The following is an 18,046-nucleotide window of genomic DNA, read 5'->3' on the forward strand; positions in this document are numbered from 1 at the left end:
GCTATGACACCTTATTATGCTTTCAAAACCTAGACCTGTTCAGGATGAATTTGAATTAGGCCCAGGACACAGGAGTAATAAATCTTGTGTCCCTGAAGAGTTGCTAATCCAGCGGAAGGATGGATAATGAGCCTTCCCCATTGCTGTCTCTTGCACGGGTTATGTGTTTGGGCTTGAGCTTCAGTGCTTGGATCCACACCCATGAGAGAGCAGTCTCCACCGGGTGTGAAATAAAGCGAAGACAGACAAACCCATTCCCTTACCAACCCCTTCTCTGCGCTGGGTTTGCTACAAACATGGCTTTTTATGCTGTTCTATCTAAATAAGCTCTACTTACTATCTTTGTAGTAATGCTCCCTAGCCCTGGTGAGTCCCACAGAGTTTGTGCCAGGTGTGAGACACGGCCATGATGAGCAACACACTTCTGAATCAGGGGCTCGTTCCTTCCCGTCATTGCTCTTCACTGCTTCTTTCTCAGGGGTTGTCCCTCTAGACTGGCCAAGACAAAATACAACTTCTCACTTTAAACGAAGCTCTAAGACTTTGAAAAAAGACTTTCTGAGAGCATCACCTGCACTTATACATCAGGTGGGTGGAGAAATTCTCCATCCAGCGAAGCAAAGAGGTTTGTGGTTTGAGGCACTCTGCTTAGCGTTCTGCTAGCTGTAATAAACCGTTATTTCTCTGAGGATCAGCACTAGATGAGAACGCATCACGCGCTGCATTACACAGGCAATTCTTGTAATCATCACTGGGATGTTGCTCGATAATGACATATTTGTAGCAGTGCCTGAGAACAGATGTACATTCCTAAAAACTCCTCTGTCTAGACTGGAGAATTTCGCAAAAATACATTACTTGAGAACACCCCTGGGTACCCCGATCCTCGACCAAACATCCGCTCTCAAATTAATGCCGACGCCCGCAGCTCCGCTGCTTGGAACCGCATCGCGTTCGCCTTGAATTTACCACTTTCATTCTTCCATAGAAAAGATTCACTCGGCGCATTAACTCCCTCCTCCACCCACGGAAGAGCCCCCCACGCGGCGAGCGCCAGCGCCCGGGCTCCCACGTCCCCCTTCCCCCCCCCGCCCCGCGCAACCTCACGGCCAAACCCTTTGCAACGAGACTCCCGTGAGCAGAGACGTGTCCGCGCCCCCCCGCCCCGTCCTCCGCCGCGACCAGCCGGTCCCCGCGCCCGGCACGGCTCCGCAGCCGCGCTGGTGCCCGCTCCTGGCTGCGGCAGCGAGCGCGGCTCGGCACCAACTTTCCGTGCGCGGCGGAGCGGAGGGGAGCGGAGCGGAGCGGAGGGGAGCATCCCCCCGCCCCGGCGGGGAGCGGCGGCCCCGGGGGCGGCCATGCTGGGGCCGGCGGTGCGGCTGGCGCTGGGCGCGGGGGAGCTGCTGCCGGCGGCCCCGGGGCTGCCGGGGCGGCTGCTGGCCCTCCTCTGGCCGGCGCTGGTGCTGGGGGCGGCGGCGCTGCTGGTCCTGCGGGGGCTGCGACGCGGCTGGGCCGCGCCGGGGCCCCGCCGCCGCCCCGCCGGGGAGGCGCAGGAGGAGGAGGAAGAGGAGGAGGAGGAGGAGGATGAGGATGAGGATGAGGATGGCCCCGCGGGAGCCGGCGGCCGGGCGGCCGGGGCGCTGCCGGCGCGGCAGCCGGAGGAACAAAGGCGCACGGCGCAGGTAAGGGCGGCGGGGGGGTTCGTTCCCTGCCCGCCCCCGGCACGGGGGGCTCCCGGGACGAGCAGCCTTCCCCCTCTCCTCCCCAGCATCCGTTCCTCCCGCCTGTCCTGCGCTCTGCAGCCCCGCCGGACAGCCCGGGGTGCACCCCCTGCTCCCAGCCCAGCGGCCACAGCCACCCGTCCCCTCCCGCACGCCCGGGCAGCCTGTCCTGCCTAGAGATGCTGCGTCCCAAAGCTCTCTCTGGGTGGTTTAGGGGTTCGGGGGCTCAGCGTTCCTCTCTGAGCATCAAGCCCCTCTCCGAGCGTACAGTGCAAGGCAGCAGGTTGCTAGAGCTCCTGGCCTGGGATCGCTGGTATGGGGCTTTCTTCCGCCACTTTGTCTAACACCGTAACTCCATATGGGCTTGATCCTGTTTGCAGGGAATTGCAAAAGCTCCAGTTAATGTCCATCATGCTAAGAAGGAGGACCCACGTATAGTATCTCTGGTGTGGTGTTAATACAATGTGCTAATAATGTATATTTACTCTGAATCAGAGCTTTGTTATTACTGCATTAATATGTGATAGTAGCTGTGAGCTGATGACCATGGCCACCTTGTTGAATATATGTGGTGAGCTTGATATGATGCACTGTGATGAAGTTTCCGTATGATATTGTCATGGTTGTGTCACTTGGACTTGCTGTAAGCTGTCTGTAGCAGAAAATCCCAGTATAAATTACAGAAAACGATTTCACCAAGGTATTGTGGTATGGAAAGTAAAGCTCTCAGGAGAACATACTGAACATAAGTAAGTATGTATTTAAAATTAATACATCAAGCATTTCTGAACATTTTTGTCTGTCACTGATATCTCCTAGGTCTTAATTCTGAGAAAGACAAACCAAAACTAATTTGCAGAGGTTTTTTTTAGGCGGGCTATGAAATAAGTGTTTTTTTTTCTTCATGAATACAAATGTGTCGGGCTTTCCATCATAACACTAGTTTTCAGGGTTCTGTTACTTTGTCATGGAAGTTTTAACTTTTATTTGTATTATAGTTATATTTTAATATGCTATTCCATTTTAGGGTATTTTGTCTGTCATCAGTGAGAACAGAATGTTGGCCCGACAGCATAAGTATCCCTGAATTAGTAAGGAACAGTTAAATCAAAAAGTAATCCTAACAGAACTGCTTCTGTCAAGGGATGAAGAGGGACTTCAGTAACAATTTTATTATAGCTTTATAATCATCGATACTTGACTTGGCTACAGAATGACTTAAAATTTTGCAGACCCACCAATTATTGGAGGCAGTGCAGGACAGAAAGGGGTGGACACCCACCTTGTTGTCAGAGACAGGCCTGGTGCTGTGACGGTGGTGGGGTTATTAGTTCAAGCTGAAGACATTGATTCAAATGGATATTTTCCGGTCAGAGATGCTGTACCTCACAAGCCTGAATAACAGAAACCGAAGAAGAAGAGGAAAAGAGAAACTGAAGGGATAAATTTGTTTACAGGCATCTGCAGTTTCTATCATTAATCTCATCTTTTGCAGCACTAAGCTGATTCCTACTCTTTAGGGGCCAGACCCTAGCAGTTGCATTTACAGAGAGTAGCATCATCCTCTAAATGAGACCCACTGATTATTCTGTAAGTGCAGAGGAGGCAAAATATGGTCCTAAGGAGGTAGAGGATGAGAAGAGCATGATCAAGAAAAATCACTTAAAAGGTCCTAAGGAAAGATAACCTGGGGAAAGCATCTTACATGCTGAAATGAAAAAATCAGGCTTGTCCTCCCATGCCAGTACTCTGTCCTTTCTCTTCTCTATTTGTCTCTTGTTTTCTTTTCCCTACCCCCCTTCTCTACTGCTCCTTGTCATTTTCCCATCATGTTATCTCTGTCTTTGGAACATCATATCCTTGAGGCAAAAACTTTATCTCCTTACGTAAGTGTAAAACACTGCATGCTGCTTTGGCACTAAGCTGATGCAAGGATGCCAGAACAGCAGAACACCTTTAATATGCCGAAATTTGCCTATGAAAATCTCTACCAAGGCAGCATCAGAGATATTATTAATAACAAAGTCTTCCATCCATAGACATGGCCAATGCCATAAGCTGCAGTGCGCAGGTATTACAGGATGGGAGCCCCTCTCTGCTGCCTGCTGAGGTATGAAGCCAAGAGATGAATCGCCTCCAGTGCTCAGGTGTGTTGATACATTCCAGCAGCCAAACATCTGCATATCCCGGAGTGGTGGATAAGTCCAGATCTTAATTAAAAGAAACTAGGTGGTTAATTATTTTTTCAGTTTGGGAATGCATATTTGCCAGTGATTCCCAGCCTCTGCCCCATGGGTGGGCTGTGAGACTGCCTTCCCTGGGAATCTGCTCTTACAGGGCTGCAGTTCCTCTGATGTAGGACTGATCCTCTTTCCCCTGTGTGCCCCTATCCCCCATAGCAATAGGCAGCCAGCGCCTGTCCAGGGTGCCTTCGCTGGAGGGTGCAGCATACCCTCGGCTCTCTGTGGGGCTCCTTCCCAGCCTGCAGCTCCCAGCCACCTCCATCCAAATCCTTCCCAGGTCCAAGTCACTAAAATGCGACGGTGCACGACTATGTTAGTCTCTCCCAATGCCAGTGCTGCTGGCAGGCAGCTTTAGAGCCTTTCATCTCAGTACTTGTTAACTTTGCGTATAGCAGAGTAACAGGGTGGAGTGATTACTAGTCTCAGAGCAGGCTGTGCACTGTAAGACCCAGTCTGAATTGCTTTCACAGCCCATGTGAAATAAGTCTGTTGAATAAACTTTGTTCAAATGGATGCATGGCCTCAACACAATCATACAAGGACATTTTGAATGTGATCTCATTATGCGCACACTTAACAAGTTACATTCTGGCTGTTGTCACACAAAAAAATCTCTAGAAATGATGCCGGAGGGTGTTTAGTGTTTTCCGGATAGCCTTTTCCCTAATAAAGAGTCTTTTAGGAAATTGCTGACAAGACTTGCTGGAAGCCAACTGATCTGAACAAGGTTGCTGTTGAGTTTGGGGGTTTGTGTTTATTCAAAGTTTTTGGGTTGTTCTGCAAATTGGTCAGTTCAAAAGAAGAGCTTTTTGCACAAATGCAGTGATATAATCTTCCTTAGGCAACTTATAAAAATATGTATTATCTGATACATCCCAAAAGAAAGCTTTCTGCTTTTCAGAAGTGTCTTTATAAACTGGAGATACTTTTTGCCTCTTGCAGGGATGGCTTAACAGCACCAGAACTAAAGATCAATCCCCTCAGCTCCAGAGGTATGCAGATAGACCTTTTCTCCTACCTTTTCAGGTTATACGGTACTCTTCATGCCAATGCAACACAGTTGCACAATTATTTTCATAGAGCTGTCTTGGATGAGAATTGATTTCATAAGTATCCTGGAAGGTGTTGGAGTTTGGTAATTGCCTCCTTAAAATGGAGCCTTGATCCCTTGTAATGCTGCTCTAATTAATTAGAATAGCAAATCCCATGAAACCGATTTCTTCATCACTCCTTGCAACAGTGGTTTTAATCCACTCACGCAGGGGAAACTCTTCTGTCTTTCCCCAGACGTCTTGTCAGATGATAAGAGCAGCTGAGCTGAGGCAGGTACCTGTCAGCTCCCCGGATTTATGGCCTCTCGTGTATCCTGGGACGGCTGGCCAGCGGGAGGATATGTAACATAGGCAGCAGCATCTTAGGGCTGCTTCTCTAGTGTTTCTCTTGGAATTGCCTTCGGATATGAATGGCAAAAACTGCAGTTCTGGCTCCCGCTACTTGTCATCAGCCTGTATTTGTTACCTGTTAGTGCTCAAGGGGTTCCTACGGGCAACCTCGTCCCTGGGAATATGTGCAGAGGAACAGGTTTTCTGTGCTGATGGCCCAGATCCTTTCCCACGAGGTTCTCAGAGCATCCATTTGATGGGAGCACCACCTCTTTCCTCTGCCAGGCGCCTTAAACGAAAGGAAAAATTTCACGTATTCCCAGTGCGTATTTCACATATAATTCTGTCTAATCATTGTGTGTGTTTCCCATGCAGTTTCCCCTTCCAACAGACTCTTCTTTCCTACTGGGAACACATTTATCTGAAGTGATTTTGTCAGGGAAAACTTTGTATTAATGAATATCGATAATAGCTATTAATAATAAGGTGATAAATATTTACAATATTGATCACAAACCAAGATCCTGCTCTTTTTTCCCCCTCCTTTGCAGGAGTGTACATGTGTGTAGTGTTGTGAGCGGGCATGCCCCAAAGAAATTCCTTTACGTTCTTCTGCCACGCATGAAGAGCCTTTCAGTTTCCTTTGCTAACGAACGCAGTATGTTTTTGTGGCTTCCCATTGTCACCTTAGCGGAAACTGCCATTGTGCTATCCTTTCTCTAGCTATTAGGACTGAATGAGTAATTTTCTTTGAAGCTGGTGCCTTCTTGTCTCTCTGGTGGACTCTTGCTCCACCTAAACCCCATCCTTTCTCCTCTGACAAATGCAAGCTTGTCCTTTCCCATTCACCTGGTTCCCATTGGTTTGGGAAATAAGTCTCCCAGGCAGAAGCCCATCATCAGCACAGGACCACGTGGCAAAGCCAGACTGGCCAGGATGTCTGCTTCCATTTATGAAAATCTGATTCAGAATTAATGAAACTCAGTGTGCTGCTTTATTTCCCAGTGTGTTTGTCATGCAGATTGCTCACTGTCTGCTGATGGAGCAATACAAGCCATTGGCTGGCCGCAGCAGCACTCTGGTTTGCTTACCCTGTGGCTGAGCCTGTGCTCCTGTGCACAGGAGAGAAGAACCGAGAGCAAACAGTGGACTGCAAGTGGTACTGCAGACATCTGACTCTTAGTGCATAGTGTAGGGAGCAAAGGCCAGATCTTCCAGAGGATGCTGAGAGAAATGAAGACTTTCTGCTCGGTTTTCAGCTTGTTGAAGGTCTCCTGAGAAAGCTCAAGAGTGCAGCAATATCTTGTTCAGTAGTAACACAGCATGGGTCAGGGAGGTTCTTTAGATCCCTGGTTAGAATGTCCTTTTCTTTTTGTTCTTTTCTCCTTTTTTTTTTTTTTTTTAAATTTTCTTTTATTGTTTTATTTAGTGCATGTTGGTGTTGCTTTTGCTGTACCAGTGTAGCCTTTTGGCCTAAGTCCACCACATTTATCTTGTGGTGTAACACAGGGAGAAAAAAAATATAGGTTTTGCACTGGAAATGAGCACTAGGAAACAATTTAATTGAAGTATTTCTTAAATCTGGAAATGGTTTTGTGTTCACAGACCCCCCGCCAGAATGGGGTAGTTTTTGCTTCCTTTAATTTCCAGTGTCCAACCCACTTAATTGGAGTTTTCTGAAAGTGGTAGCTGAAAACAATTTTCTGAATCTTTATTCATGTTCTTAAATGAATTCCCTGATTTCTAATGTGTGAAGCGTATAATAGCTCCCCTTGGGTTTCATACGCTGAGTTTATTTGTCCTAGTATCCCTCTACTGGGGAAACCTTTGCATGCCTTCTTAAGGAAGGCAGTTATAAGCACCTTCCCCAAGTGGGGCAAAGGGCAATTAGTGAACCTGAAGCTAATGTTCACATAATTTTTAATTAATCTTGTAACCAGTTGGTGGCACTGAGATTTGAAAGCAGACTTCCTGACCTGATAGATGCTTACCAAGGTGTTTGGTTTTGTAAAAATGACTAGTCTTAGGAAACTACTGAAATGCATAAAGGTAAGTGTCATGGGTACAGTTTTATGGCTTCGAATACTCAGTTTATATGTTGATGATTAAACCCAGTATTTTTTAACATTTGAAGACCTATCACTTTGCCTTCTTTCTTTGTGACTCTACGTAGAACTATACTAACAGCATAAAATAAATTAAATGCTAGCTCAAGAGAATAAAGGTTTCGGAGGAATCATCAGAAATATAACCTTAGGTTACATAAAAAGGAAAAAAAGGCAGGAGGTGGGGGGGGAAATCCTGTTGCGCTGGGTCATGAACGAAATGGCCATGAACTAAAAATAATCTTTCTATTGTTGCACAGAATGTGAGTAGAAATTAATATGCTCAGTCTGATTCCACTAAAAGTCTGCATTCAGTTTCTCTGCATATATTTAATGTATTTGGAATTGCACTGATGACTTTATACAGTGACTTAATGCATCAGGTTTAGATGTGTTCTCCCTGTACAAACCTACATTTTTCATTACGAAAAAAATTACCCTGACAAAATTAATTTCTCTTTAATGAGTCCATTAGGTTAAGTGCAATAAAATCATGAAAATTCCTTTTTCTTTTTCAGAATGGCCAAACAGCATGATAAAGAGGCATGACTAATCCCATATCCTAAAGGCATCGAAAGGGAAGAATAGGCTAGGGTGGGTTCCTCAGCCATACAGCCTGCTTACTGCCTGAAAAAGGGGCTGGATAAAGGCAGGATTTAATACAAAAGGTCAGGCTAGAATAATACCTTTCCACTGAAAGGAAGTTGAACTCGGTAAAAATACTTGGTGATGAAAGGAAGGGAGTTGCTGCTGTTACTGAAGGATGGTGGAGAAGCAACAGATACTTCAGGTTTGAAAGAAGAGCATCACCACAGTGGTGGGCTATTTGGTGGTCATCAGTCAGTGGTCAGGTTTGGTATTTTTCTTGCACTCAACTGCTCATTAGGAAGGATGCAGCAAGGTTCAGGAGTCCCAGGTGGGTATTTAGGGCTGAATAGCCCGTCAGTCAGCATAAAGACCCCTGGGATATAGTAAATGACTGTCAACAGTATATTTTTAACCTCTGAGTCAGTGACGGGGAGAGAGAGGGATGTTTACCTAGCAGATGAAATATCACTTACGTAGGAAATGTTGTGCTCCTCTGGTAAAAGTATACAGCAGTCAGATTGGCAAGGCATTAAAACAAAGTGCTGCAATTTTTCCAGCTTCTCGCTTGCTGTCATTTATATGGAGAGAAGATCCAGGAATGTGATCCTCCCCCAGCTGAGACGAGTCTGTCAGAGCCGATATAGTTTGCATCTTCCCTAATTCTCTGTTGCACTCAACATTTCCCTCTGGAGTTTTCCCTGCCTCTGTGAGGGCTCTGTACAGCCTCCGGCTGTGCTCGCTTCTGGCAGCCTGGGGGAGGAAGACAGTTGCATGTCCCTAATCTTGACACCTCCTCGTCTCTCTGCTTGTAGTCCCTCATGCTTGCAGAAGCATCCTGATGTAAAGAGAGGCCAATAGGAGGTAGGATGTCTCTTATCCTCTGTGTGTGTCTGAAAGAAGGCAAAAATGCATCCTCCTCCTTGCTTCACAAGTTGGTGCTGCCATTTCTGTTGCTGATGGTGGCAGTCTTGCTGAAAGTGGCTTAATTTGGGAGGTCCATTTGCAAAGCCTTGAAAAAACGTTGAAGATCTCATTGTGAGAACTGGGAAATCACCAGGTTTTGTTGAGGCTGGAAAGGAATATGCGCTTACGTGTTGTGTGGCTTCCCCCAGTTATCCCTTCATGTATTTATGCTATAAAATTCAGTTTTCCTGAAGTCCTGTGTCATATAGTGGAAAACTGCCCCCCCCTACTCCAACATTTTATATTGCGTAGGATTTCTTGTTCACTAAGACATGATCTATTTGTATTTTCACACATTTAATTGAACAGAAGCATATGCTGAGAAAAAAAGAATCATGTAAGCTCAAGATCTTCCCTAAGTGGTTCAAATTTTCACCAAGATTCCCCTGACTTCGTATTTTATGTCTCCCATCCTATGTGAGAGGCTGCTTCCCTCCCTTCTGCAGGCACAGTGGGATTTTTTGCTTGAGCAGAGCAGGATATGGAAAATGGTCTGTTTTGTGGTGAGGTTTATGGAGTGCTTCTAGTAAATGAACCTGAGAGTCTCAGAAGAGAGAGGACTGCCTGTGGGAAAAACCAAAGGTGGCTTTCCTAACTATTACAAAACGTTGCTGGGTTTTAACACAGAAGTCATTATTTTGCTAGTGAATGTTCAGAATAATATAGTTGTAAACATACCAAATGACAGCTAAGGGAGACAAAAGAGATGTGGACCACTTGGTTTAAGCTTATAATTTGAAGCTGGTGGAATTACTGATGTAATTAGGCAGATATTTTGGCTCCTGTCACTGTGGTATTTTACTGGAAGACGCAGAATCAGTGTTGTCTGTGTGTTCAGAGAGTGGTATGTTGCAAAGTCTGCAATTTTGGGGCTCCTCCTCCAAATAATGCTAGGGGGTCAGTTGAACACCAACCTGCTGGGTCCATGCTACACCCTTGTACACCACCAGTTTGTAACTGGTCCGGGTTTCCAAGCAAGCACCTCCAAGGGCAAAGCATTTGCCAGTGTGCAGGTACCTGTTGTGCTGTCTTTAACATGCACATCAAATCAGACCTTTCTGAGACTTGTGAAAAATAGCTCTAAAATGTCTTCAAAATACCAAAGAACTAAGCATTAACAGGCTGAAGGACTGCAGCCCCGCTGGGTTTGCTGGGGACAGGCATGGGCAATCACCCAAAGGATTTTATTTGCTGGTAACTAATCATTGCAAACGTGAGCAGAGATTATTCTTGTGCTATCTAGGCAATAACTCTGGTTCATCTCGCAGAGGAAGCTGGTTCAAGTCCCGACGATGTTTTGGAGTGCCTTTGGGATAACACACAAAAACTTGTTGCTCTATGGAGAAGAGTTTCCTTATGTCCCTGTGTGTCTGTGTGAGAGCTGTAATCTCGCCTGTCACAAGGTGGCTCTGAGTCTTTGCCTCTCACATCTGGGGTGGTGTCCCCATTGCCTAAAGGGATGTGGCCACCTAGTGAGCCTTTTTTAAAAAAAAAATAAATCAGGTTTTAGCTTTCCTGATTTACCCTACAGTGTTTTGCGGAGTGTGCTGATTTCTATCTCTTTTTCATTAATTGCCCTGGTTATTCTTCATCCTGCTAACGGCATCTGTGACGGCACAGAGCGGGCACCGCTCCTCTGCAGCTGAATCAGAGCAGGTTTCATCTTCCAGCGTGCGTGCGGTTAAACTCTGCCACAGTGTCTCAGGGACAGAGATGGCTTGTGAGGGTGGGGAGGAGGAGGAGACGGTGAAAAACATCAGCACCTGAGGACTGTGGGCACCTGAATCCCCTTCATCACCAGCTTGTGAGAGGGTGCCCGCTGTCTCCTGATGCCGAGGGGACAGCTCTGGGCTGCAGCCAGGGGTTTTGCTCCCTGCAGGGCTGCTTTCACCTGCCAGGCATCGGGGCTCCCTGTCCGCCCCTTGCCCCAGGCAGAGGTGGAGGATGGATCAGGGATTGTGGTGACAGCCTGGGTCAGGCTCCCTGCTCTGAGCTTTGGGTTCAGCTCAGCAGCCCAACAGGTCTGGTGGGACTGAAGGAGACCTGGGCAGCGCTGATGGGGGTTGCATTGCACAAGGAGGGCAACCTGAGCAAGGGAGAAGCGTGCCATACATTCAGCAACATGCTCCTCTGCATGTCAGGGGGAAACAGAGCCACCTGTAGAAGGGGGGTCTGCCTTCTCTTGGATGCTGCTGCCTCTGTGTAGCGTGCAGTGGCCCTTGCTGGCACAGCCCTTGTTGTCTTAGCTGCAGATTTACACCCTCCCACCCCTGTAGCTGGAGGTTGGCCATTGCTAGTGAATTCTGAGACAACCAAGACATTAATCAAACTGTAATTTGAAAAGTCCTTAAACTTCCATGGTTTACTTTACAGGATCTAGGTAGGATGAAAGCTATTCTTTTAGTAGGTCAGATAGACTTGAGGGGAAACATAAGGTCCACCTCAACCAGTAAACAAGAATTAAAAAAAGCCTTCTCCTGTCTATGCTGCTTTTTTAAGACAGGCTTACCCTATTTGAAAAACAACTTTCATCCTAGACAAATCTTAGGATAAACCACAAATATGTCTGCTTTGGAATAAATCTACGTGGAGTTTCTGGATTTACATTCATAAAGGCTTAGCTAACACTAATTAATTTGGAATAAATTAACTCAAATTGGAACAAGGCCACAAATTCTAGCCCAGATTTGTACTGGAGGTTATTTAGCTGTGTCTTTCAGCCCATCACATGTATTATAGGAAGGTATTGAAATAATTGAATTCATATGTATATTTACACATACACACAACATGCACATATATATTCCATAATGCATTTTTTATTGTCCATCTTCTAGGTTCCAGTGAATGGCCAGCTTATAACATCAGTCAACGTCAGAGAGAAAAAGCTCCTCAAGGTACCAGAAAGAGTTTTAGAGTTTATATATTGTCTTTCAAGAGACACTTGTTTCAAGAATGTTCCCTTTTTGGTAGTTCTTTTTAAAGATAATTTGTTGTCCTGTTGTTGAAGCACTTAAAAGATTACTTAGGAACATAAGACCAAGTAACTCTCTGGCAGTCACACTGTGGTGCTTGTCACTGCCACCACAAGTGGGACGGTCTCATGGTCCAAGCCTAGAAGTGGGAGTTGGGATCTCCTGTATTTCAGTTCCAGCTCTGACACGGGACATTTCCTTGAGTCTGGGCAAGGGTTTTATCTTGGGCATTGAGCACTTGCACTGGTGTGGAGGAAAGTGTCCGTGCTTTACAAGTGAGGAGCAGCCTCCCAGCCTGGGAAGGGAAGTGTGTTCCTGGCAGGGCTATCCCACCTTGGAAAAGTCAAGAACCGCTGTGTTAAAACTAGAACATTCAAAACTGAAGGCTTGAGGTTAGCTCTACTGTTTCATCAAGCCATATGAAAATGGCCTCGGCCACTGCTGTGTCCTTTCAGATTAGTGTAAACTACAGATACCTTCATTAAAATAGGCTGTTCCATGGGGGTTTTTTTGGTTAAGCATAGGCAGGGTCCTAACTCTTGATTTCAGAATTGCTGATTGTAAAGGGGGTAAATAATTTTAGGTTTTTCTCCTTTATAGGAAGAAAATTAGGACTTGGGAATGATGAATGCAAATCTTACTATAGAGCAGGTGCCTGAATTAAAATGTGAGTGTTCTAACCTAGCAGATAAGTCAAATTTTGTAGGCCAAAAGCTATAGCATTCATTGCTTTGGAGTTTGCAATAAAATCTGCTCAGGAAGACTTTTGCACCCACTTAAAGACTCCAGCGACCTACTGTTCTCTCTGAGTACCACCATGTGGTCTCCATTTCAAAACTATTGCCCTGGCTCTTTTTTTTCTTCATGATGAAATGTAACAAACACCTGTTTATCTTTCTGCCATGTATTTCCTGTATACTGTAGCCTAAGAAGAAGAGGAAAGCCCAGTGCTCAGACAAGGAGGTGCCAAAAGATCTGCTTTCTGTGGAAAAAGACAAACTGCAAGAGGAGGAAGGTAGCAAAAGATGTGGTTCTTCTGTTATCTGATTTATATTACCGAATAATAACATGGGATGAAATATTTCAAAAGGGAGGTCTTCTCTATTATTCTAGTGTTCTGCGTTACTGGGAAAAATTGCCAGTTTGAGAGCTATTTCTATCATCTGCTCCTTACTACGTATAACTGTGCAGACAGGGACCATGTGCTTTCCTGCCAGACTTCTCAGGTCCTTACTGCATTCACAGGGATGGCAGATCCACAGATGAGGAAGCATCTCTGAAGTGGCCAGAGGTCCACTGGGTAGCGCGGTCCTGTCTTCATGCTCTCACTCTAATCCTGTGGCCTCTGCCATGCTGATACACAGCTGAAGCTGTGGTCTTCTCGGGCAGCATTTTGTTATGCCCATGATTGAGGCTGGTAAAGGCACTGGGGTAATAGCCAATTTCTAGCACACGCATAAACAGAGCCAAGATCTTTGGTTGCAAGCAAATTTGCAGAGAAATCTGTCAGAGGCTAGCAAGGCTCAGGCAGCTAGAATTTAATTGTAAAATACATTCCATCCCATGAGCCCCTCTCTGCCTCCTCCCACCGTGGGTCATACTGAAAACAACAAATTCTAAGCTTTTCTGGGCTTAAAAGATTATAATGTGATTAGTGTGGTGGTGAGAGCAAGAGAAGCCCTTGCTGCTGTTGACCAGAGTCCTCCCTGTGGGCCCTTGTGTCAGGAGCAGAGTGCTTGCAAGGCTGCTGGAGGAGAACGGGAAACAGTGGAGGCTTTCTTCAAACAGATGTTTAGTTTTTTGAACGGATGAGCCAGCTGAACTGTTTGACACATTATTCAGGGATGGTTCAAGGAAAGAAGATGTTTACCTCAAGTGAAATCTATGGACTGTGTTTTTTTCTTTATTAACCATTTGTGCCAGTCTCTCCCCTGACTTCTTGGGTCATGGAGAGCATGGATGGAGGCAGAACGTGGCCCCACTGGTGTGAATGAATGCGTGTGAAAATCAGCTGTGTGGCAGAGGGTCTCCACATCGCAGAACAAGTCTTAGGGTATGTTCAGGGGTAGAGAAAGCCCATAAATTGAAGCCTTTTTTGACAGTTAAGATTTTCATGAACTTCTCTCCGCTGTCAGACGTACAAGGCGGTTAATGCTCTGTTGTGACATCTGCCCCGAGGGAAAGGGGTGTCACATCAGGCTGACACAAAGGACAGAAGAATATGTGCAGTTACATGAGTCAGGACACGTGACAGACAGGTTTGTGATGGGGATTTCTTATGTAACGCGTTTCTGCAGAGACAGCAAACGCTGCACGCAGGGGAGATGCTGCACAAGACCGGGGCAGCACTTGCCCTGATGCCACTTTTACAGCCAGCATCAGAAACTATCAGACAGCTGTTTACCTTGGTGTTAAGCAATAAAGGCAGTAAAGGAAGTTTCTTGTTAGCTTAAAAATGAACTGTGCTCTGTGTTGTAGGAGTTTGGCAGACCAAGATCAGCAGCCGAGAAAAGAGACACTTAAGGAAGGAAAGGCTGAAACAAAAAGGTAAATGCACAGGCTCAGTTTACACACCTGATCTGGCTGGGCTTGTCACCCCTTCTCACTTCCCAGCATCTTTCTGTTTGCTCTGTTTGTCATTCGGCAGCAAAGTCTTTGCACTTACTTAGGCTATTTACTTAGGAAAAGACAGCTTTGGGAGCTCTTACTTGGGAGCTTGCCTTTTACTCCAGGCTTTCATTAAAACACATAATATTACCCACAGGACTTTGAAAGCAAATGTCTATTAGATCTGAGATCTGCTAAAGGGTTGGTGTAATGTGGATTAGTTATTTTTGCATGACTTGACAGAAGTTTTCTGATAATGGATGTATAAAAACCTGTGTAATTTGCTCAGCTCCAAACAGGTTCTTTAATCCAGGCCTGGCCAGAGTAAACAGCTACAAAGCGGGGATATACTCTTATCTTAATGAGATAAAATGAAACAATGCTTTGTGCTCACTCCACGTTTCCTCTGGGGATTTCAAAGTGTCTGCCATGCACTTATGCCTAAATACATTTCTACTAATTATGTTACTATAACCGCTGTATGAAAGCAGGTCATGGAATTAAGGCATTTGGAAATGCTTTAATTATCTGTGATAAAATTATTAATATAATAGATGAACCTGTAGGTTTAATATATTAGAGTAATTTAGAAGCTAAGATGGAAGTCTGAGATTGGGAGACAGCTGGATGAATGTGGGTGTTTGTGTACTGTCTGCAATAAGACTATCTTAAAGTGCTGTCAGATGCTCTACTAAAATTGAAGATCAGGGTAAGTGAACAACAAATTTTCATCTAAAAATATACAGACATTTTGGGACCACTTTCTCTATCATTTGGATTCTACAAATCAAGAGTTAAATATCTGCATGACACTCTCTAAGGGTTTAAGGTGTTGAGGTCTCTACTTGCTCTTCAGCAAAGTAGATGGGTCCACATTTGGCTTTATTCATGTAAGTTGGCCTGTTGGCATCGGTGGTGCCAGCTGCATGTGCAGAAGGTTAACCATGCATGGTTTAACACTAAGCCCATGCAGGCGTTAAGAGCTTTGCTGGCCCAGGGCAAGGGAGCTCAGCAGACTAAGTCGCAGTTCAAGCACCAGAAGTCCTTGTTGCAGTCCTAGAGCCTGGGTTGTGCAGGAGGCTCAACCAGGTGATCGTGGTGGTCCTGTTTAGTATGGATATTTACAGAGCAGTGAAATGTGCTCTTCCAGGAAGAAGCCCTAACCCTGCCAAGTGCTGATTGCTGTTTCCTAGCAGGGAAGAAGCAGCAGCAGCAGCATTAAGGTGTGTGAAGGCGGGGTTGATGCCAGCAGTGTTCCCCTCCCCACCAGAGTCGCAGGAAAATGGAGTCCTAAAGTGCTTTGGGAGTCCTCTGGAACAAAAGATGTTGGAAGTTATTACCATTATTTATAATATACATATGCCCGGCATTGATTTCTCTAGCAGCCTTGAACTACCACCATCCAAGAGGTTTACTTTCTTTTTCCTTGGAGGTCCTGCTGTCCTCTTTCTCTCCCTTTACTGCTCTGGGTCCCTAGCTGGATTCTGGAGGCCTTGAGCCACCCTTGCAGTCAGGGAGGGATGCCCAAGGCCTCTGCAGTGCAGTGTCATCTCCTGTGGGACTCATTGCTGGACTGTGTGGTGCCTTCCTTCTCACATGGCCTTCACATTTGCTGCCTCAGCGTCCCATCCCAGGGGCTCTGCTTTACTGTCATTGTATCTGTAAATAATTTCAGGAATATAGCCATTACGTCTGATGGGTTTAGATCAGGCTTTGCTCTGTTGTTTCCCCTGTACAAACTCTTCATTGTAATTAAAAATAATGATGACCCTGTGATAATGTTTATTCCTGAGAAGACCCCAGCAGAGCATCTCTGGGTAGCTCAGCGGTTGAGCCAGCCTTTGACTGGGATGAGAAGAGAGCGGTGTGGCCAGTCACAGAGGACACCAGTGGTGGTGGAAAAGGTGCTCTCATTGCCAAGGCAGAGTGTGGGACCGTGCTGAAGGCCTCAGGAGCCATACGAGAACAATCGGTGCTCTCCCGGTCAGAAGAGGATGTTTTCTCCAACGTCGGTGAGTGTCGACGTTCAAGCGTTGCAGAGGGAAAACTTCATGAATTACTGTGTCCAGCAGAGTACAGCCCCACTGACACACACGCAGTGTTGTCCACCCCCTTTGAACCCTGATAGCTGTTGTTTATGTTCCAGCCATGTGAAAAGAGAGGTCTTTATGGCAGGAATTTCTTCTGTGTTGCAGACTACCTGTTGGGTGCAAGTTGTTTTCTACCCACAGGTATGTAGCGTTTGGTTCCTTTGCAAAGGAACCAAAGCCTTTCCTTCCAAGGATGCTCACACGTGGTCAGAGTTAGGCTTCAGGGTATATCTGTGCATTTCAAAGCAGTATGAGGCAGGGTATTCCTAAATCAGTTTGGGTATTTGACGGTTGGAAGTGTTCTGTTCATGTCAGTGCTGTGCTGTACCTACACAGTTTCCCCAGCTTCCCATCTGATTCACGCCTTATGGTGTCCAAACAAGGTCATTTATAGCTACTTTCTGTCTCAGTTGTGCTGTTGGAACATTCTCTGTGTAACAGAAGCTGGAGGTGGGAAACTGCGTCTCTAAAACCTCAGACACCTTTAAAGCAGTGAAGGGATGGACTGCCAGGCCATTAGGCTAAAGATTAGGAGACGCTGATATCAGCTCTCTCACTGGTATTTGACATAAAAATTAAACCATAATGGAAATGAAAAGTCATCAAAGTTATGTCTCATGTTGTGTTTGTACTGTGGGTGATACTGTAGATTCTAGAGCAATACCAACAATTAATAACTAGGTGGTAATTGGACCTTTATATCTTTCTTAGTATCTCTCTTCCTGACTTCTTGGTGGGGTGGGAGAGTTACGAGTTACAAGTTAAAGTAGTTAATACTGCTTTTGGTTAATTTTCAAAAGCATTTGATTTTCATTACAATCTCATTGATTAATCGAGCTTGATGGCTGGATTTATTGGTATATAAGGCCATATGATGACTCACCTTCAGTAGCAGTAATCCAGTACCCTGGTGATTCAGAAAATGGTCTTAGGTTGCCCTTACATGAGTTGCTTTCTCTGCTACAGTCCTTTTTTTGCAAAGTATGGGGTTGATGGGGGGAGGACATTAGTACCATTTTTTTCTCTAATGCTTTCAAAAGGCCAAATTCCAAGCTGATACATGATGACAGCTTCTGCCAGTTGTGCATAAAGGGGATATTGGTTCAGATGAGTGAGGAATTTGATGTGTCATGCTGGTGTGATGTGCACTTTGAAGGGCCGAGAAGGTGTACATGGCGACTGGGCTGGACTCTCTCTGTCCATAGAAGATAATTTCTCCTTGCTTGATTCTTCTCCAGCAAGAGCAGTGGCTGCAGGCTTGGGATGGAGAGAACATGGAAGGGCTGTAATGAGATTGGGAGTGTCAGGTAGAAACTGCAGTCGCCAGTTGTGAATGTGACATCGCATTTTGGGTTACTGTTTGTTTGCTTTT

At 45.7% G+C, this 18,046-nt stretch overlaps 1 protein-coding gene across 1 annotated transcript in view; it reads left to right on the forward strand.

Annotated features, from left to right (window-relative positions):
* The window catches only part of LOC140649014 (uncharacterized), a 37,588-nt gene that overhangs the window by 5,786 nt on the left and 13,756 nt on the right, over positions 1–18,046 (forward strand). Inside the window, exons 2-6 of the mRNA XM_072855609.1 lie at positions 831–1,682; positions 11,840–11,899; positions 12,902–12,992; positions 14,456–14,524; positions 16,381–16,596. Coding sequence (XP_072711710.1) covers positions 831–1,682; positions 11,840–11,899; positions 12,902–12,992; positions 14,456–14,524; positions 16,381–16,596 — 1,288 coding nt within the window. The remainder of the gene's footprint in view (positions 1–830; positions 1,683–11,839; positions 11,900–12,901; positions 12,993–14,455; positions 14,525–16,380; positions 16,597–18,046) is intronic.

The sequence above is a fragment of the Ciconia boyciana genome, chromosome 3, assembly GCF_034638445.1.
Source record: "Ciconia boyciana chromosome 3, ASM3463844v1, whole genome shotgun sequence".
NCBI lineage: Eukaryota > Metazoa > Chordata > Aves > Ciconiiformes > Ciconiidae > Ciconia > Ciconia boyciana.